Source organism: Lytechinus variegatus, chromosome 3 (genome assembly GCF_018143015.1).
Source record: "Lytechinus variegatus isolate NC3 chromosome 3, Lvar_3.0, whole genome shotgun sequence".
Lineage (NCBI taxonomy): Eukaryota > Metazoa > Echinodermata > Echinoidea > Temnopleuroida > Toxopneustidae > Lytechinus > Lytechinus variegatus.
In genome coordinates this window covers 53,269,789-53,293,077 of record NC_054742.1, presented here as the reverse complement: position 1 = coordinate 53,293,077, position 23,289 = coordinate 53,269,789, and the positions used below count along the sequence as shown (strand labels likewise).

The 23,289-nt window shown below is 35.2% G+C and overlaps 1 protein-coding gene across 1 annotated transcript; it reads left to right on the top strand.

Annotated features, from left to right (window-relative positions):
- The first annotated feature begins 3,323 nt into the window (after nt 1-3,323).
- LOC121411353 lies at nt 3,324-22,133 on the top strand. Its single transcript, XM_041604026.1, has 3 exons — nt 3,324-3,660; nt 19,587-19,897; nt 21,737-22,133. The coding sequence occupies exons 1-3, from the start codon at nt 3,488-3,490 to the stop codon at nt 21,934-21,936; spliced, it is 684 nt and encodes a 227-aa protein (XP_041459960.1). The 5' UTR covers nt 3,324-3,487; the 3' UTR covers nt 21,937-22,133.
- The last annotated feature ends 1,156 nt before the right edge of the window (nt 22,134-23,289 follow it).

The window sequence follows — 23,289 nt, the reverse complement described above, 5'->3', positions numbered from 1 at the left end:
ATGATAAAATAAGTTTCAGCAATACATAACTAATGCACTTAATCATTTGTCAATCCATTTGTCTTGGGTCTTGGTAGAATTTTTTTTAATAAACCTAATTTCATATAATAAAATACAAAAGAACAACTGGGGATATGACATCATCAGTCAACCTAATGAATATTCTTGAAGACAGCCTAGAACTGTTTCACTGGAATAATGAAAATCTTTAAAATTCAATTACTTTATTATTTGTTATCCAATTTTAATCAAATTTTCAGCTTTTTATAACATGGTATGCAGATTCGAAACCAGGCCATTAGATTGTTTTCCCAGTCCAAAATCTTATTGTTGGCTTATGGGTTTCTCAAAACTGTTTACAAGCGGTAGTCCACCTCTTGCACCCCCCGCCAAAAAAAAATAATGTATAAGACGTTGATTTTGAGAAAAATAGAAAAATGAAACGAGCATATCCTGAAAGTGTAATCGAAATCTGATATAAACAAAGTTATGACATTTTTGCTTACTTTCGCGAAATGATTGAGAGTGTTGATGATGTTACTATTTAACTTTGTCCTCTATTTGTTATAAGATTGTAGAATATTTCATTTTTTGACAATGACAACCCTGGACTGAATCACAATAGATTACAACAATTGCAATTGCATTCCACATGTTCAGGGGGAGGAGGAATCAAACTCTTATACATAATCACAAAAAATTTAGATATTCCATAATACATGTAAAAAAAATAAAACTGTTTCATCATTGGTTGTGTTATTTGCATTTCATCTTATCGTAAATAACTGCTATGTGAAAATAAGCAAGACTTTGAAATGTCATAACCTTATCTACAGTAAAATTTTAGTGATACAGCACTGCTTTTAATTTTTTTTCTCTCATTCAACTCAACTTTTTTGGGTTGCCCGTCCCCTGTAAACATAGTACAAGCCTGGATAAGATTCACTTAGCCATAAATAGCTTTTGTTACTGGTTGAAAAAATTCAATATATTTTCTTCTGACATTGAGGGGTGCCCATTTTATCAAACTAAAGTTGCATGTGACCTTGGGCTTATGAGTGACTGGAATATGAAATGCCAACATAAGAGTTTTTTTTAATTCTGTGAAGGAAAACTATGTATTTTGACAGGACAAGAGTTCAGAGTTTTTTTTATGAAATATGGAAAAACTTTTTTTCCTATTGTATGAAGGGAGAAAATGTATTTTGGTCAATTTTTTAAAAAGATATGAAGACTTTTTGATCTTCAGCTAATTCAACAGATTATATGGCTTGCTCTATTCCAGTCACCCATAGTGTATAATTTTACACAAAAAAACATGATGAAAGACCCTGTTCTCAGACACTGCTTATCAAACAATTTTGCTGTTGGATGTGATGATTGGGATTGAGTGATTAAGTTTGAGAGAATGTCAAGTGTTTTTTATTATGAATACTTTCAAGAATAAAATTAGGAGGACAAATGGCTCAGGATTCAAGTGCAGTCCGGACATCTGATATAAATTGGAAAACCTTAAAATGAAGACCCACTGGCACATATCTGAACTCTGCTTTATATAAAGTTGTGGTTTAACTATGGATAGCGAATTGGGGCAAAAATCTCTATTAGTAGCCTACACAGTCCATTTATTAACTCACATGACACTATATTGCTGGGAATGATAACGAGTATTTTCTTCATTATGAAAGCAAATGGAAACAAAATAGAAAATATAAGAAATATACAATGTAAAACAGAATTTTGGAGTTTGAGGCTCCGCAGAATATGGGCCACCTAATCTAACAGAACAGGATGATGGAAAGGAGGGAAAGTGTTAGTTTTTAACTCGAAAATGGGGGGAAGTACTTCTCAGAGGAAAAGAGGAGGGGAGGGGGGGTTGTTAATAATGAAAGACAATCATGAGGAGTGAAGGGGCACTTAAAAAAAACAAAAGTGAAAATGTACTTTATTTTTGTTGGAAAAGGTACATTCAAATTCCTGAAGGGTTTATTGACAGGTACACAATGGGAATGAATTTGGAGCATTTGCTGTAAGAGGAAGGGGCAATTTAATTTGTAAAAATGAACATTTAATGGATTTGGGATATTGTCAGATACAATAAAGAAAGGGCACATGATGCTGGTTACGAAGCATTTTGCGATAAAAATAGTGATAAATATATCCAGTCTCATTAGACCCTGAAATATTCCTTTCCATATCATCCAGGACTATGAAGAAAGACCCATGAAACTTGAATGAAATTTAGACTTGTGGGAAAAATCTGTAGTTAGAGTTTCCTGGACATTAAATGGTAATTAACATAACACTTGTTCAGCACAATGATTTGAGCTTTCATTTTTTACATTATTTTTTTTCTATATCCCAATGCACAAGTGAAGTGCATCTTGAATGACAAAGTTTATTTCACTGAGTATTAAAGTGGTACACTAGGCTGAAAATAATACGATTTGACATACAAAGTAAAATCAGATGAACAAAACACTGAGAATTTCATCAAATTTGTACATGGAATAACAAATCTATGACCATAAAATGATTTCGTTTTCTTTTTACAAAATATTGTTAAACTTTAAAATTCAGTAACTTTGTTATCAAATTTTGATGACAATTTTTAAACATTTGCTCCTTGAACCACTTTTTATTATATACCAATTACGTTACTGAAATAAAGTTGATTTATACCTTGGTCACATTTACTCTACGGCAGCTGTACGGCGAGTCGAAAACAACTGTTTTAACATTTTTTGTACCAGTTCTACATAGGTGGTTTGAATAAAAATGAATAAAACGCCTGTTTTTGACTCGCCGTAGATCAAATGTGACCGTGGTATCATTCACAAAATGTTGTTCAACCTAAAAATTCAATACCAGGCTGAAAATAATACGATTATCAGATTTTGATGAAAATTTTAAACATTTTGCTCCTTGAGATTTTAGTCTTTTTATAGTACATATTTTCAGCCTGGAGTAGGCCTCAGGGAAGGGGAACTATTGGAAGCCTGTAACAAGAATGAGCTACTTTGCCAAACAAGTTATAGAGCCAGACAAAATTTTACGGATTGCACTTGAAACTGGGGGGGGGGGGGCGAGTGTGCCATTTCACAGAACTCTCCATTCGAAAATGGGGGGTTGCAGTTTAACTCTGTACCTATATTATTAAACTTGAAAGAGAATAATACGTAAATGATACCAACTACAGTGAGATAAATTAGTTTTGAAACTTTATCAATGTTAAATGCATGAACAATAATGGAATGAAAGATTATTTAGGGCGTTGATTTTAATGGTTTTGTTTGTTTATTTGTAATGGCCGTGTCCATAAAAACACGTGAAAGATTTGCTGTTGAAAGATCGCGAGAGAAGGGTCGACATTGAGTTTGCCGTTGGAAGGTACCGTAAAGGATAATCTCATCACTATATAACCGCAGTATTTTACGGGAAATTATACCATCAGGATGTCTGATGTGATCTATGGAAATATTTGAAAATGAATCAAAATAAAGGATTACAAGGTGCCAGCTACTTGGAGCCTCGGAACCGGGTGAGAACGAGCAGCAGTGACAGCAGCGACTCTTCTTGCGGGGACAGCGAAGGAAGTCAGGAGAAGCTTCGGCGGCTCTTCCAGACGTGCGACAGTGATGGAGATGGTTTCATCGATGGGTATGTGATGCTGAGCTGTGTGGGGGATGTAGATAATTGAAGTTGAGGATAGTGAAGTCACTTAGTCAGGAGTTAAAAAGAAGGCATTTGTATTTGTAATATCATGACTAACTTGAATTTGTGACGTCATAAACGAGCAGCTGCTAGCTGCCTAGACAGAAATAACCGTCGTTTCTGGGGATTTATTCAACAATTTCTGACATTTTACTGTAATCCCCATTCACCGACTGTAAAGTGTCCATGTGGGCTCCCATTTGTTATAACACCAGCACTTTTGTCCGACCAGAGTCCAAAGTTTGGGGTTATATAACACATCGAGGTTACAATCTAAGGATATGTAAACTACAAATTAAAAATATTTAATTATTCAATTTTAAAATACTTTAAACGATAGGGCCTATAGATGAAAATGCATGAAAATCATACTTTACCGATGTTTAGTTGGGAAAAGCACAGCTAAATCGATCCAAATTAAGGCAGCCAAACTATGAAATATTTACAAACGAACGGAGAGGGCGTCAACAATTTACGAATGTGATATCGAAATTGCATTCCACCAGCACACCTACAAGGCAATAATACGATACGATACACTACACGAAGACAAACGATAATAGTTATAATCGCGATATATCGAGACATTAACGATAATGACGTCATTCAAGATGGCAACTTGCAAGAAAAACCGTCAGGTCAGGAGAAAATGTCTTAGATGACAGATTTTTCAATCATTCCAGTGGATTTTTTTTCAATAACTCCGGTCCAAGGTATGCAATTACTTAAGTTATTTATATTTCCCTGATAATGAAACTAGAAATTTCGCTCAAAAATTTTTTTAAATCGCGATCTATAAAGCTAGTTCACTATACGTTGTCTGTAGCCCATGGGCCCCTAACTCTTCAGTCTATGTATGGTGAGTGGAGCCAACGTAGTTAGCGGAACAACCAAAATACAGAGACTGAAGCTTTTGGTCTACTAGCTGCCCAGTTTATCGTCAAGACTGTTATAAAATAGTAAAGTGCATGAATTGTCTTTTTTACTTTGTTTCTGTTTCGTGATCGGGTATGGTATGATTTGTCTAGTATTGATATACAAAAGGTATAGCTATAGCCTATACAGTGCATCCAAAAAAAAACTATACACTTTTGAAATGGCTGCCAAATAAAAAATGTAGCACTTTGGGGATAAAGACTTACATATATGGAAGGCCAATAAAGTCAACTTTCAAAAGACACCAAAAACTTGGAAAACTATTCATGCTTGAGCGAGCACTGCCCACTGAAACAAAGGGTATGAAAATTAGGGTGGGCTGGAATTAGCCTTCCAATTTATGTCGGTTTTTGAGAGGCAAATCCTTTCGAACTTGCAAAGTTAAGGGCGTTGTGATAAATGAATGATCAACCGTGACCAGTTTTGGTTGCTTAAGCAAATTTTTTAAATTATTAAATTGAATTTAATGCATGAGTGAACATAAATTACACTTTTAGGCAGCATTTCAACTCTATCATTTGGAGCTCTTTTTGGGCATCATTTCAACTTTATCATGTGGATCTCAGCAATGTGTTCATGGGAGTCGGGAGAATAGGGGGTGAGATAGGACTTCAGTGGGAGAATAAGGTTGATGGAATAAGGGTCAACGGAATATTCATCCCCTGCCCCCCCTTTCCCGCCCCTCCTGTTGAGAGACTGATGGCTATTGTCATGTACGCGTGAAGTCCAGAGCAGAATGTTGATTTAATGATTAATTCTGTATTGGTGCATCAACTTTTTCCTCAATCATTTAATCAACAATTTATCAGTAAATCAACTCATTGAATGTGTAATGTGATCAATCAAACATTCAGTTATTTCAGTAAATTACTTCATTAATCATCATAATCACAAAATTTTTTGGTAATCATTCAATAAAAAAAATGACCATCAGCCACCGGTCACTTGGCAGTTGGTAATCATTCAATAAAAAAAACTGAGTTTTGAATAGGCTACAATCCAGGGAGTGAGACAGAGAGAGAGAGAGAGGAGGGGGGGGGGGCTGGGAAATGGAGGTGGAGAGGGGAGGTACATATGATTTTTAATTTGTAATTAAGGACAAAAAGAAGAGGAATGCCCAGTTTTAACCAAGTCTTGGCATATCTCGCCCCCTTGCCTGTAACGGGTACCATCACATTACTCTGACTCTCGCAAACACACTTCTGATGTCCACAAGATGAATATGCTACACTAAAATTAAAATTCCTGTTCACTCATTTTTAGTAACTCTTGAAATTTGCCTAAAAAACCATAACTTATCTCACTCATAAATAGCATTAGCTTTGTGAGTTTCAAAGGACTAACCTCTCAAAAAAATTGTAAGGCTAATTCCTGCCCAGCCTAGCCAAGCTTAGTCTCTCAGGAGGAGAGAAGTGGGGGAGGGGGTAGATATGAAGGGAGGGTTTACTAAATGTTCTGTTGACCTTTATCCCATCAACGTACTTCACCAACCTAAGTCATATTACCCCCTCTTCTCCTGAGTGTCATGAACACATTGTTGAGATCCACATGATAAAGACAAAATTCTGCACTAAAAATTACAATTCATGATCACTCATGCATTAAATTTTAATTTAATAACGCATTAAATTTTCACAAACAACAAAATGATCACATCTGATCTTTAATTCACCAAATATCCCTCGACTTTGCAAGTACCGAACATTAAAACCTGAAAGAAATTGGAAGGCTAATTCAGCCCACCCTAATTTGGATACCCTTTGTTTCAGTGGGTAGTGCTCGCTCAAGCATGAATAATTTTCCAACTTTTTGATGTCATTTGAAAGTTTACTTTATTGCCTTTCCATATCTACAAGTCTTTCCCCCCAACGTGCTATATTTTTTATTTGGCAGCCTTTTCAAAAGTGTATATTTTTTGGGGACGCACTATATAGGAAAAATTCATTTTCAATTACATGTATCTTAGAAAATGACATTTCATTGATTTTTTACCATTCACTATGTACTAATGTAGGAATACTACTTGCATATGATGTCACTCAAAAATCAAAGAATTGAAATTCTAATAACTTTTTAATTCTTTGATAGATTTTTCTTAAACCTTCGGCAATATTTTTAATGATTTTTTTCTGCTATTTTTACAATAAACTTTTTACCAGGATGAACTTTCCCTAAATAGAAGTCTTAAGTTAGGAGGACAAAAAACAAAAACAGAATGTATTAAAACAACTGCTTTGAAACATATTTTTCTGTCCAAAATTTGTCTGCCCTGGCCCAGCTTCCATTAAATCCTCCACACCACATGCACCAAGTTTCCCAAGTAAATATTTTTTAGTCAAGTTTCTTGTTTTCATTGTGTCAAAATTTAATATGTATTGTAAATTTAGGTATATTTTCAAATTAATTAATGCTGTTGATTATTGACTGTCATCAATTCCATAAAAAAGATATTAGCCAACAAGAAAGAATATTAACCCATTCATTAGCATTCATTAAGTGAAGTGTTAAGCTTTGACCTAACACTCTTGAATACCCTATACAAATATAGTCCACGAGCAGATTTGTTGATTGTTAGCGATGTCCTAATCCTGCAATGTTGTGTTTATTATGAATAATGAACTTGATGTCATTTTTCTACATTTTGATTTAAAAAAGGAGAATAGGAGTTCATGTAATGGGCAAGAGTTACTACCATAAATTTCATCTGGTTTAATATTAGTATTACATGTACGTGTAGGCCTTATCTCTATAAACCACTCAGTATTATGTTACGCATTAGGTATATTTACTTTTTACTTATTAGGCATTTACTTTCATGATTTATGAAGACATGCTGAAGTGCTAACCAGTGGACTACCCTGGTAGCACTACCAGTACCAGTATCACAACCAGTACCAGTATCACACACCACTTCTCCTTTATTTATATACATGTAGGCCTAAAAGCATTGATATGAAATACCATTAATTGAATAAATTTTGATGGAATTGATGAAACATGGAAGTCCTAGGCCTAGGCTTATATTTTTACCTTCCATAATAATGAAGGCCTTTAAAAAAAAAGGCCTACATATTTATGCAACTTTACATAAAATATACATGTACATGAATGTGTGTATTTAAAAAATAAAAGCACGGGAGAGACCATGGACATACTATTTCATGTAGATCCATGGTCAGACGAGAGGATAACACTGGAATTCTCATTCAGTAATTGGTGTTAATAGATGTTAGTGGAAGCCACATACCAATCATTATTAGTAGAGATAACAATGTGCCCCTGTTGTACTCTGAGGGGGGAATGTCCCCTCATGTCAAAGTTAGTATAGTGCTATAGTAGTCTGAGAAGAATTGTGTACCAACTGACAATAATGTCAATGCACCATTCAACATATAATAGTCAAAGTCACATATTTTTTGCAAATATCACATTATATCAGCAATTTTCTAGTGGAATTCTATCAATTGAATTATGACACTTAGACATGTTCTCATTATACTTTCTAAAACTGGTTTATTGAAAACTGGTTCAGGAAACTAGTTGGGAAGATCGCTTTGCTAGCGTTCCCATTTTATCCCTTAAAAGTGGTTTTGAAAACCACTTCACGTAAAGCAGTCTTGGTGCTATAGGAACACTCTTTATAGTGGGTGACATGTTTCGGGAAATTTGAAACTGCAGCGTAGGCATTCCATATACTGAGTGTGTGGAGTACATGTACCTTCCCAAAGAACGGTTGTGTCCTCACTTATATGCTAAAACCAGTGGAATTCTATCAATTGAATTATGACACTTAGACACCGTTCTCATTATACTTTCTAAAACTGGTTTATTGAAAACTGGTTCAGGAAACTAGTTTGGAAGATCGCTTTGCTAGCGTTCCCATTTTATCCCTTAAAAGTGGTTTTGAAAACCACTTCACGTAAAGCAGTCTTGGTGCTATAGGAACACTCTCAGTGGGGTGACATGTTTCGGGAAATTTGAAACTGCAGCGTAGGCATTCCATATACTGAGTGTGTGGAGTACATGTACCTTCCCAAAGAACGGTTGTGTCCTCACTTATATGCTAAAACCAGTGGAATTCTATCAATTGAATTATGACACTTAGACACCGTTCTCATTATACTTTCTAAAACTGGTTTATTGAAAACTGGTTCAGGAAACTAGTTTGGAAGATTGCTTTGCTAGCGTTCCCATTTTATCCCTTAAAAGTGGTTTTGAAAACCACTTCACGTAAAGCAGTCTTGGTGCTATAGGAACACTCTTTATAGTGGGTGACATGTTTCGGGAAATTTGAAACTGCAGCGTAGGCATTCCATATACTGAGTGTGTGGAGTACATGTACCTTCCCAAAGAACGGTTGTGTCCTCACTTATATGCTAAAACCAGTGGAATTCTATCAATTGAATTATGACACTTAGACACCGTTCTCATTATACTTTCTAAAACTGGTTCAGGAAACTAGTTTGGAAGATTGCTTTGCTAGCGTTCCCATTTTATCCCTTAAAAGTGGTTTTGAAAACCACTTCACGTAAAGCAGTCTTGGTGCTATAGGAACACTCTTTACAGTGGGTGACATGTTTCGGGAAATTTGAAACTGCAGCGTAGGCATTCCATATACTGAGTGTGTGGAGTACATGTACCTTCCCAAAGAACGGTTGTGTCCTCACTTATGCTAAAACCAGTGGAATTCTATCAATTGAATTATGACACTTAGACACCGTTCTCATTATACTTTCTAAAACTGGTTTATTGAAAACTGGTTCAGGAAACTAGTTTGAAAGATCGCTTTACTAGCGTTCCCATTTGATCCCTTAAAAGTGGTTTTGAAACCACTTCACGTAAAGCAGTCTTGGTGCTATAGGAACACTCTCAGTGGGGTGACATGTTTCGGGAAATTTGAAACTGCAGCGTAGGCATTCCACATACTGAGTGTGTGGAGTACATGTACCTTTCTAAAGAACGGTTGTGTCCTCACTTATAAATGCTAAAACCAGTGGTTTTGTGAACCGATTTGGGAGATCACTTCCAAGACTGGCACGACTGTTTTCATTTAAACACAATTTAAACTAGTTTCCAAGAAGCTAGTTTTAGGATGGTAGTGAGAACAGTGTCTAATATATAACACGACTTGCAAGCTGCTCAGTGCTCATCAGTGTTGTCTTGTGAACCAAACTGAAAATTTGCATTGTCAAAAACAAATACTATTGATTCCATACTTTATTTCTCGATTGAGATTGATTCAGAAAATTTGGCAACATCAGAAAACCCTGGAGGGGGGGGGGCACTCAGTATATAATGCATAGTGGGTATGTGCCGCGGAGGGGACCCCCATTTTTACACTCAAATTTCTGTTCCAAGGCATAGCATTTTTGCCTTGTTGAGAAAAAGAACAAAGAAAGCCGCTCCAAGGCATAGCATTTTCTTCTTATCGAGAAAAAGAAGAGAGAAATCCGCTTCAAAGCTTCGCATATTTTTCGTTACGCTGCTCCGATTGCGTTGAATGACCTGCAATTTTGATGAAAAGCGGTGAAATTTTGGTGAAAAGCTCCCCGGCGGAGGCCGCGCAAGCTGCATCATACACGCATGACCGTTCCGTAGGGATGCATACGCGCTCACACGCTGGCGATCCGTTCCAAGGACCCCCTGTTTTCACAAACATTTGTCGTTCCGAAGCCCATTCCAAGGACCCTCCTTTTTACAATAAGCCCGCTCCAAGGCCCCCGTTTTTTGTCTCGCCCGCGGCACACCCCCACCACTTTTTTGGTCGAGTGCCCCCCCCCCCGGGCAGAAAACATCACAGTTTGATGAAATCATCATCATTAACACACAAATTCTTAATGTTGGGAGCCGACTACAGATGGGTAGAACAGCATATTCATATTTTTTATCTGAAGTTATTTTTATCTTCCATGGCGATTAATAGGGTGGCAATGGTATGATGAGTTGGTAGGGATGAGATTTCTCAAATGCACTCCATACGTGTACAAGTACAAAAGTTGTGACATGAAAGAAATTGAAGTGATCATGACAAGGTTGTAAGGTATTAATGTGCAAGTTGTTCTAGTAATTTCAGAGTAAATGTACGTCGGAAATTTGATGGTATTTTCTAGAATTTATGCTGTTCCTGCATTTAAAATACATGACAACAACTAGCCTCATACATGTAAAAACCAAAACAAAATTATTAGATATTGCAATACAAATGCCTGTATATTTTTTTTTGTAGAGCTGAAAAGTGTATTATGTGTCTGGTGGGAACATTATGCAGTGCACAGTGAATTCATGTATTCAGGACAATAGGAATGCTGATTTGTGTGTGAAAAGGAGAGTATAGATTACACCTCTTTTGTTCCCATTGTGAAACCTTTAAAGCGACCATTCTGTCTAGTCTCTCGAGATTTATAATGTTAGCTTGCTGAGCAAAAATCAATAGTAAAAATGTGAGAATCTCAGATTTTTTGTTGTTCAGGTCGATTTCATACATGTAATTGCATCAACAAGACAAAGTTACACTGACTATGTACACTTGAGAATGAAATGATAATTATACTATAAACCAAACCAATAAAAAAATTAAGAGTACCAAAATCTTAAAGTTTAATCCAGAGCAATACATGTACAAGTAGGTGTACTAGTTCCAATTTGTCTAATACCAATTCGTCCAATTTCCAACTCGTCTGCTATCATGTCCACTCACCACATGTCCTACTGTCATTTAGTCTAATGCCATTCCATCTTATAACCAGTTGGTCCAATAGCCATTTAGTGTTAAATTGTGCAAAATGAATGAAAATGAAATGGATATTAGACCAACTGGTTAAGAGACAAAATGTTTGTAGATGAGATGGTAATAAGACGAAATGATTGGACTAAATGGTTAATGGACCAAATGGTTGTTAGACAAAATGTTGATGGACGGAATGGCACTAGTCTAGATGAAAGTAGACCATGTGGTGAGTGGACGAGTTGGCAGTAGACGAAATGGCAAATTACCCAAGTGTATACATGTACCTGCATGTTCTGCACAATTTAGTGTATGAGGTTTTGGTTTTTACTTTTTTTATTGGTACTGTTGAATGAAAAAAGAAAGCAATAAAAATTTAACATTTTCAGAAACAATCGAGTAAATTGATTGAGTTGTAGATTTCATTACACTGATTTGTCAAAGCCTATGGTCCCAAGAATGCATGACAACATCTACATGTACATTGTACATGTAATTGTAGTTGTAAGCCAACATGCAAGCTGTGACCACATCATCTGCAGAGATGAGGGTACAACATGAAGTAAAATATCTAACTCATGATCGAATGGAAAATGATCCCTGTAAATCTTTCTCTTTTTTGGGTGGTAAAAAAAAGAAAAATGCCCTTGCCTATATCTTCCATCCAAATTCCCATCAATCTTCTGTTCCACCTCATCTGTGTCAGCAGGCTAACCCTATGTTCTTTTGATGACCTGATATGACCCCCAGTCATGTCTGCCTCTAGGCCCATCAGAGGGCTTTACCATTACTGGTTATAAATAGATTGTATTTTTAAAGGAGGTCATCAATCACGCTCCTGTCAAGTATTCAAGATTAAATCAGATAAGGGACGTTTGTAGCATGTTTTAGATCAAAGCTTTCATCTACATCACAATTTTTTAAAAATAAATTCAACCACATGACCTGAAAGAATGATTCTTCTTCTTTACATTGATACCAAAATCATGAAATTTGGCATTTAGAGCAGCAATGACCGAATTAAAAGAGGTGTTTTGGTCTGCACCCAGCTTATTTAATATATGCAAAATTAACCTTTCTACTCATGAATTTCACTGGGATAAAAAGGAACTACTTTTTGGGGACCTGCCGACTGAATGTTCTATGTAGGCTGTTGAAAGGAAAGAAATGATACACTATTGAGTGTGATTGCTTTGTTTAATTGTCTTAATATTGTCCTACATACACACAGATGCAATGTAAGATGCAATGTTTTACTTCGATCATGAGATTTAGAAGAGTACTTTTTATAGGATGCTGGAAGTAAAAGTATAATGAGGAGATACAAAAATAAAGATGAAAGTAAAATGAAGAAGTAGACCCCAGAAATTGTTACGTACATACATTTAGTTGCATACAATTATGTTTCAATGAAGAAAGTACATGTAGTATGGGGATGGTGTGGGTCAAAAGAACACTGTTTGTATGATTTTGATAGGATTACTGCAGAAGTTTATTTTTTTTATTTTTTCAAGAACCAAATGGCCTGAATTATTAGTACTATACACAAGTACTCACTACTCAGATTTTGTATTAGACAGAAAGCAACTTGAGGCTAAGGCGGCCTATTGCCTAAACATTTGGAATACAAATATTAAATTTACAATAAAGGTGAGAAGTGCACACCTCACTGACAGTTGATTTTCCAAACAAATTTTTGCTTTTCTTTAGATTCTTCACCACACCTATTGAATATCTTGTTCTTATTGTCAATATGGCCTTCAGAAATCTGCCTGTCAATCAGATCAGCCATTCATTCATTGTTGCTCTTCTGAGGAACAAAGTATTTGGGCTCATTCATACACAGAAATAAGTGCAATTTGAATCAAGATTACCAGATAACATGGAAAACATTACATGTTACCTAAAAACATACATTAAATATTGGATATCTGTGCATGTTCCAGTACTCATTGAAAGACAAATGTCCAGAACCAACTGCATAGGCAAACAGCTGATTTAGCAGTAATATACATGTATGTAGACAAAATTATGTATTATACAATTTTGCACCTGTGTAGATACTGACATAAGGTTATTAACAACTTCCGAATTGCAATGAAATTGATACTTTATCATTAATGGCCAGTGGCTAGCCTGTGGCAGTTTCATGGGAATTCCCCTGAAAACAGTTTTGATCCCAATTAGATTCATCATTTCACTAAAGTTGATGCACAACTTAAACATTATTTCAAACTTGCTCTCTTTCCTCAGTGTACTGTATGAATACTATTTCTGTTGACTCTCCCCCTTTACATAAAATAACCGTCTTTTGTTGGCCATACAAATCTTCAGTTGGATGCTAGATTCAGATAGAATTTACTTTCATTTCATTTGATTTTCATCTATGACACATGCAGTTACAAAATTTTCATAAGTAATGTCATTGTTAAATAACAAAAAAAAATCAAGTTTCATACAAAACAATGAGTTTGTTTGAATAAGATTGAAGGATCAGCAGTGTAGTCAAATGATTCATGACACTGAAAGGTTGTTTTCATCATACATGTATGTGCAAGCAGCCTGACTACACTGTACATGTTTTGTAAATTCTACAAATTCAGATTGGTTAATGGTTTATTACGACTAAAACTTGTCTCACATAGAATCAGGCTTGAACTTTTATTTACAAGTGCTGTAATGTTGAATGTGATGTAATGAATGCACAGGTGAAATAAGTACTGAAAAAATTGCATTTCAATCAGATCAAGACATATAAAGCTGTTTACATAATTGAAATTTAACAAATTCAGATCTCGTTATTCTTTGGTGGATTATCGCCAAAGCTTCATCGGTATAATATTTAGCAATTTTTTTTTATTATTTCAAACCAAACTTGACATTCAGGTGGACTTCCCCTTTAAATAATGAATATTAAATTCATACATATCAATTAGACATACTGTGTATGTTAGCTTATTCTGAACATTATGTTTGGACTCTAACTGCAAAACAAAGTTGGATTCTCTATTCTCCCCTGTGCATCTAAATTGGAATGATAAAAGCCCGGACAAAGGACTCTGCTATGTCTCATCTATTACACAAGGTGTGAGGGACTTGCACCATCATAATTGCACCAGGCGAGCTGATTGTCAAACTATGGGCATGCTCATCTAAATCCAAGGCATCCTTTGATCTCTACTTCTTGCATTGCAGCAACCTAATATTTGAACTTGTCGCCAGCGGGGGAGACTCCGGTGGCAAAAATAATTTCACTCTCTCTTTCACCCCTTGAGTCAATTAATAGTAGAGAGGTGTCTGAGTTGTTTGTAGATAAATGAGATGTAATGAGGTGTGCAGGATGGATTTTGGAATGGAGAGATGACTAATGATGATGGCTAATTTATGGGATCATTTCTGAATGAATAAAGAGTGGTTTATAAGGGTAATTTAGATATTTTTTCCATGAAGATTTTGAAAGTCTGCAGTTAAATATGTAGAATATTGAAATCATATCTTCACATGATGAAGGTGCACTGTGATGTTTGCACATTCTTTTTTTTTAGCATAAAACCCTGAATGTTTCAAACTTTATTTTTAGTCTTTTATGATAAGACTAAATCTAAGCTCAAAGTACTTTGTGACAAAATGCTCATTAATACATGTTCCATCATCAAACAAAATCTCTCAAAATATGAAAAAATTTCTAAATGATATAACTTATACTGTATTACTAAAATTTAATTCATTTAATAATGTGATAATGGTGGATGGTAATTACTTAAAGTGTATATTTTATGTTTTCACTAAAGATGACCAAAAGGTATACATGTATGTGTAACTTTATCAGTATATTTTGGCAATTGTAACTAAAGTACAATTCTGTTAAAAATTATGCTGGATTCTTATTTCTGTATTATCAGCTCATGAAAATTCAACCTACTTGTATATTTTTTGTATGTAGACTAACATCTAGAATACGAGTATGAAGCTTGCTCCAGAGCCTGCTTTTAATAAAGGGATATGTACATACTGTACATGTACACATTTATGAGTGTAACAAGCAGGGATATTTTGACAGAAAAAGCTACTCTTTATTCTGGTTGGTGTATGATGATTCAATCGAGTTACCTTTCTCCCCCTGTATAAACTTGAATGAAAGTTTTGCAACAAATTTGTATCATTGTTGTAATTTCATATTTTAATAAGCCAACGTAAACTGCATAGTAATTTTTTCAATTTCTGTCAAACGCTTGTATAATGTATTTATAAAAGCAATAAGTAGGGTTTGTCTGTTACATACACTGTATGTTGTCACCCATTAATGCCCGATTCTTGATCAAGTCTGGAAGATATGAGGCAATGGCGTCATGGTATCATGTTAAGATGACATGTATGAAGACATCTGTGCAAATAAACAAGAAATCTATTTTTGAAACAGACATAGCACAGCTGTTTGTCATCCTACTCAAAGATGGAATATAGAGTTTGTTTGGTAACAGTCACAGATAGAGCTTGAGGGAAGGAAGAGCTGAAGAAGGAGGGAAAGAGAAGAAAGAGGAAGGGGGAGGGAAAGAAGGAAGGACTGAGTGGGAGAGGGGTTGAAGTAATGGTTCTAGAGGAAGCTCTCGAGGAAGAATCTCATAAATTACAACCCAAAATGTAATGAAGATTTTTTTAATTTCTTTATCAGGGGAATTTCCCTGATTTAATGGAGCTGATGAGGCATCTTATATGACCATGCTAAATTTTCATTAAATTAGCATTTTCACTTTTCCATATTTTTTAAACTACAGGGAAAGAACAAAATTATAGCATGTGGAATAAAATATTCTTTACCCTTATAAATCATACTTGACAAAGAATCTGTAGAATACGGTATACAGGCCTATGATCGTTGGTTGGATAGAGTAAATAGTGGGTTTCTGCAAAACTAAGGACAAGAATATTGTGTCTAAGTGAAAAATAAACAGGATATTATTGATTCTGATCCCTATTGTGTGAATAAGCTCATCAAATAGAGTATGATCACCATGGAGATTGAGGAGTAATTGTTTGTTCTGTCCTCATCTGACCAGGGTGCTGTCTGGGAGGAAATTAGCATCTCAAACTCAAACACCCAGAGTCAATAGGGTGTGTGATATAGTCAAGGGATCACAGCTCAGAGGCTAGCCATCTGCCATACCCTTTGTGTACAATTATCATTGTATTTGGCATTAGAGGATGCTGCATGAACCTTGTTGTTATCCATCTTTTTTTACTCCAGTGACAATAGGATACTCAATTGAAAAAAAATGTTTTATTCAATCCCTACAATTTTTTTGTTTGAGCTAAGCATTTATTTTTCATGTAACATATTACACTTTTATCCTTTGCTATTACATCACATAACATCTATGGCTTATAAAGAGAAAAGAGGCAATTTATGCAAAAACAGAATAAATACATATGGGGATGAATGTATGCATGTTTACACACATATTAAAGATCTATAAAGTTCAGAGGTTTGTGGTATTGTGATACTGTACACGTAGGCCTATGCCAAATCAGGTTTGAAATCTAAAGACTTCAAATAAAGACATAAAAGCTTCACAAGTATTCAGGCCTATCCATTTTAAAACAAATATTTGTGACATGATGATTGGAATAATTTACTATGTACTTACTTTATAAATCTAGAATATCTAGATTGGCTTTTAGTGCCAGTATTCTAGTATTTTGTATTAAAAAGTCTTCATTCTAGACTGAGGTTTGATAGCATTTAGTGCAAAGTTTCTGTTCAGTACTTTCCCTTTTCATATATTCATGATTTTTTTGCAATTGACACTTTCTTTTTCTGGTTTTTTTTTATGTACTGGACAATGGACATGATAATTAATAAATTAACATCACACAATCTGCATGAAATGAGACACACACCCCAAGAAAGTAACTCGTAATTTCTTGATCCAGTAAATGAAATCAAAATATATCTGCTAACAGGGTGCTACATAACTTTTTTTATTCACTTGAACTGTCGGGCAAGTAAATTTTTAAATAGTTTGAATATACTTGCCTGAAAATCTATTTCACTTGCCCAAAACAAATCCTTGAAAAAAAAGTTTTACCTCTTTAGAAACAATACATGTAATACGGTTTAAGAAATCATTGACCTTTTTTCTCTCTTTTGACAGGAACTGATGAACCTTGTTGCATTTCTTTTTACAAAGTAATTTCATCTTGCCTGCCATGACCATATTTAGGGTCGGTATATCATATTGACCGTAATTTTGGTAATTCTACTGTGAGAATTTCACTTGCCCAATACAGGCAAGTAGTTTTGGTCTTTACTTCAAAACACAAAACACTTGCCCGTCATTAACTTTTACTTGCCGCGGGCAATTGGGCAAGTGCTTATGTAGCACCCTGTTTGCTATGATCATGAAATATTTTCTTCAATTGTGAAGAAGCAATATCTGTATTAAACTGGTCCTAGCCATTGGATGTGACATTTTAAAAATGAAAAATATGCAACATGCTGGTGTATGAAATATTCATAACTTTATAAAGGGTCATCTGCATAGCATATATTCTCCTCCCTCGCTAGGATTTGTAAATACCCCGGTATAATTGATGATACCCGGCTTCTTGTAATCCGAGATGACTAATACCACATCAAACTCTCACCGACAGACAACGAGTGGTGTGTTTCCATGGTAATTCAGTGAGCATCTCTGCTACCAAATATGTACATGGGCATGAATCCGTTACCCATCTGCCATAATATCTTTAGGCATGCATGGATCATTTGCTTGAATATATCACCCATACAGTCAGAGTGGGAATGAGTATCCCCAGTTTTTTGTGAAGTGGTGAAAATAATTGCAGAAACTGGGAAAATCAAATAATTTCTCAGTAAAATACTCTTTGAATAGCATATTGTAAATTTTGATAAAATAGTGTTAAGCCTGAATACTGTAATTCATTAAACCTGATAGAACAAATACTTTTTAAAACATTTTTTCCTTCAAAATTTTGTTTTGGATTGAATTTGAAATTGAAATCAAATGGAATATTTAAAAAGTATAAAGGTTTGATAGAATTCCAGAAAAAATATAATTGTGGGGAATTATCAAACAGTGTGTAGAATTGTGAATGAATTTGGGAAAAAAAGGAAAAATGAAAATGTCTGTGATCTCATGCACAAATGCTAATTGCTGTGAAAAAGTACAGTGTAGGGGAAATATGTGAAATTCGTATAGTCCATGAAGTCACAATTCCATCACTGTCACACTACAGTATCTTTTAAAAGTCTGCATGGTTGAATGTTACGCTTCAATGTCAACAAAGGAAGGTCTGTAGGGAAAGAGCTTGTCTTGGTATGCCTTTGTCATCACGTACTTGGGATCATAGAAGTTATGTGACATCTGACTACCTCCATGACCTGCTTTCTTCTCTCCGTATCAACCAATCGTCAGCTCAAACGAACCTATTCCAAAAATAACACACTAGTAAAGTTTCATGAGGGGTTAATAACTTGTGACTCTGATGTTGTGATGAAGAGCAAACAAAACATTTCACAGAGAAATATCCCCATTCATTGATCTTTATACGAGTATATAGAAAATCAGTCCACATGAATGAGTATACAAGAAATGTATAATGGACAACTTAGAATAACAATTTGTAGATAATTTTGATTTGGATCATATCTATTTATTGATAACATCACTTTACAATCATAATAAAGAAAAGAAAGACTGATAAGAAAGACTCGGACAAGTAATATGAAGATATACATGTATTAAAGTTGAAATCACTTTGTGCTCTTTATTAGAGCAAAATTATTCAAGGAAAAACTCTACAATGTATTTCTCTTGGAGCAAATTTTGAAGCTCTTTCCACCACAATGAAATGGTGATTTACGAAATACTCAGTGGATTAGATTGAATTGTTGTTTAAGTTTAGAGCAGTCAAACTCTGTTAACTCATTTCTTCATGATGGTTGAAACATTGTGCAATAGGGATGACTGATGTGAGCCTAATTTAATCCATTTACAATGTACATGAAATAAGGAGGGGAAATTTGAATTTTCGATAACTCAAAAGAAATGTGTCTTCAGGTTGTCATTTATAGAGCTAGTTTATGCTTGCCGAGCACAGAGGTACACTATACATGTACCTCCATGTCTGTATTTTGAATTTGTATTCATACGTTCTTCACTTCATGAGGATTTCTCTATTTGCTCTACAGACAGGACATATACTTGATGTGCCGTGAGCTGAATATGGAGGACAGCGTGCATGATCTTATGGTACAGCTTGGGGCTGACCGTCATGGCCGAATCTCTTTTGAAGAGTTCTTGCGTTGCCAACGAAAGCTACGTGGAGAGATCAGGTCGGTGACGGAAGGTTCGAGGCAGCCAGACCTCCGCAGAGGAAGTGCTGATGGAGTGTACCAAGACAGACTACAGAGGGCGGGCTCTCCAAAGATGGGCAGTAATTCTAGTCTTCCACGAAGTGGTCATTTAGGTTCCTGGCCAGCTAGCAGTGATAATAGTTTGGGTGAGGTTTGTTTAAAGGAATCTGGTGTGTCAACTGTCAAGTCATTCATGACATGTGTGTGTAGCATCTAAATACCTGAAAGGAAACTAAATGGTTCCCTGATTATGCCGCTATCGCATTACACAGTATTTCAATGTTAGATTATATTTTATCAAGCATGTCAGAAGCCCCCATGTAAGGTATTTTAAAGCTTTGAAAATAACAACAGAAAGCTAATGAGATTCAAGCTTAATCTTAAACTTTTGTCTGTTCTTTTCTCTGAAACAACACTCCACGAAGGATTTTAAAGTGCCGATGTGTGACAGTTTGGTAAACCAGCGTAGAACCTGCAAATTTAGTGTGCCACTTGGACTTGCAACACACAGCTTGTGTACATGTAACTCAAATGCATACAAACATGCGATGTCTCAAAAAAACCTGCATATATAGAGGTCCTTGACCTTCCTTGGATGTATACTTGTAGAACTTTCTTAGATATCCAAATCTTAAAATCAGCAAGGAAACATGATTAGTAAAACCCCAAATGTGGCTAAACTATCCTCTTTGTTTCTTCCATTTTTTAAAAGTTGCTTCCTTGCACATTTTAAAGTAGTACCCAAAGTTCCCAAACCAAGAAGGTCTATATGGAAAGAAATTAATTCCTATGAATTCCAAATACTTGTTTAGACATTTCTATAAGAAATCACTAAATTTAACAAGAGCCAATAGAAGGCAACCATTGTCATTCATGTCACATTGCCAGGTATAATTTACCTCTGCATGCAATTTTCCAATCTCCCACAAGGCATAATGTAGGTTTAAAACCCATTCACATCAAATGATCCCACGCTGTTTAAGAAATAAGAATGTGAGGAATAGAATGCCCTGAAAAACTTTCAAGCCCGTATTCAACAAAAAAACAGTCGAAGATATTTTTGTGTGAATGCCATGTAATGACCATGTTGCCTTCTATCAAGTTAAACTTAACATTTGAAAGTAATATATTCATGAACTTTACATGTTCAGGGTTTTTTAACATTTGAAAGATCATTTGGAAGAGAATTCCATAAAACTGTAAACACCAATAGAAATGAAAAGCATAATTTTTTTGCCTTTAAAGAAACATTTCTTTTCCTTGTTAATCTGTATTCCTTAAAATAGGTTTTGTGATGAAGATATGTACTTTGATTATATATTTTTTGTTCTGGCTGTTTATACTTTACTTATGTGCTATTAGGAAAAAAATGATATGGTTTAAAATATGTGAAAGATCCTAGAAGTTGAGAATACCCCATGGGGGAAAACAAATATCTATCACACAGAGACAGGTATAATATGTCAGAGCCAATACTCATGAAGTATGAGAGGTATGTCTAAATTTCTATTTATTATGAAAATATAGTTTTCCAAAAGTGGGTTGTTTGGTTGAGGGAGTGTTGTGATAAGTGTAAAACGATTTTCTATCACAGAATCTGACTTGTTGTTTTTCTATGGCAAAAAGAAGCCGCTGAAAACTGCTTATCTAAAAAAAAGAAAGCCAATGGAGTAAATTAGAGAGTCAAAAGGGGCCTAAGCTTTCGATCCTAGCACAATCCTCGTTGGAGGCAAAATGACAAACATATAAAGTAAGCATTTTTTTGTATATTGTTAGAAATAGGCTAAAGATGCTGCTGGAATAGATCCTACCATTTTTATTGTTTCTTTTGTTCACACTACATGATTTTGTTTTTCCCTTTACACCTCAAAAAATTTGAGCCGTTTCTTGAAATGTACATAAAGAATCCTCTTATATCATCATTATTATCTAAATCCTCTTTACATGATTAAAATGATTATCTAGGTTATGTTTGACCGTTACAGGAGCATCTTCTACAGCCAGGGACAGTTGGGAGCGGGATTCTGGTGCTCGCGATCTTAGTCCTGAACCAGGTACGTTCCTACAGAAGCTGATGGATAGCGCCACCGCAGCTGGTGGAGGGGCCAACTTTCTGGAGCTTGCTAATACGGTAAGTACATGTTTGTGTTTGTCAAAACAAAATTGTGACAAAAGAGATGAGTAGGGGACCAATTCATTATTGATGCTTGTGATGGGGCAAAGTCAAATATACTCCCATATTTAGACAACGGTACAATTTTGGTATATGGATACCAATTTTATTGATGATCTTCTGTCATTTAGTGAATTCAAATTCATTGTTAATGCAAGTGTATTTCATTTTTGTTGATCATGCTATTGTTTGTATTAGCATTATATTTGTATTTGCGACACCAGTTAAAATTTGGTTGGTTTTAACTGGGGAATTGATGGATATACTATCATGAATCCTCAAGGCTACCAGCAGAAAAAAGATAACCAGAAGTTCTTTCCTGGAGTTATTCCTCCTGATGACAGGTATATTGATTTAATGATGATGGTGATATTAGTGATTGATAGTGGTGATGATGAGGAGTATGATGATTTGGGAGGTGGTGATGACTGATGTTGCTGGTGATGGTGGTAATGATGATGCGGATGTTGATGATCATAATTAAAGATGGCATTGGTGGTGATAATAATAATGATGCTTCTGAATATGATTGTTGATAATATTATGTCATATTATCATCAAGGTTGTGGTGGTGGTATTGATAAAGTTGATTCTATACTGGAAATTCTGATTATAAATGACCGGAAAAAAAATGGGACAGCAAAAAGGTAAAGGAAACCACAATGTTCATCACAAGATAAAATAATGAGCATGTCTTCTATTAATTTTGCAACATCAAAAGACACATGCAGTTTAAGCATTTGCATATTAATTGCTCATGAACCTCAAGCTTGACCATGTAATACTACCATACTGCCCTCACAGTTCAGATCTAGCTCAGTGTGTACACAACATTTTCCATATTGAAATTTCCAGGTCCCGGAGATGAGTGACAATTTCTGCGTTTTTGCAGTGTATCAGAGAAGGAAAAATTGAACACTGCCATCTGTAGGCCACAGAAAGAATAGTGGTTAAAGTAAGATTTGAGAAGCTAGATTCAGTGTACACAGTTTTGTGCCCATTACAATTATCTTATTATGTTATTATCCAGTTATCTAATTGTTTATATATTTTATTATCAATACAAAGTTGAAAGAAGGTCTTGACTCTTGAGTGGGTGTAAGATGCAGTGTATTATTGTTCATGTGGAAATTGATTCTCAAGAAGATTAGCTTGGCAAAATACTTTTACACTGAATACAAAATGTTAATCTTTGGCTGCAAATCCTGTTTAATCTCTTGCCCCAGAAATAGAATCCATGAACCAAATAGTTGCTCTGTCACAAGTGGTAACTTGGCATATCGCTGTGTGCCGAATCACAACAAGCAAATTGGCAACTCGGGGAAGCGGCATTCTCTCTGATAGTGATCCCCCGCGACATGTTTT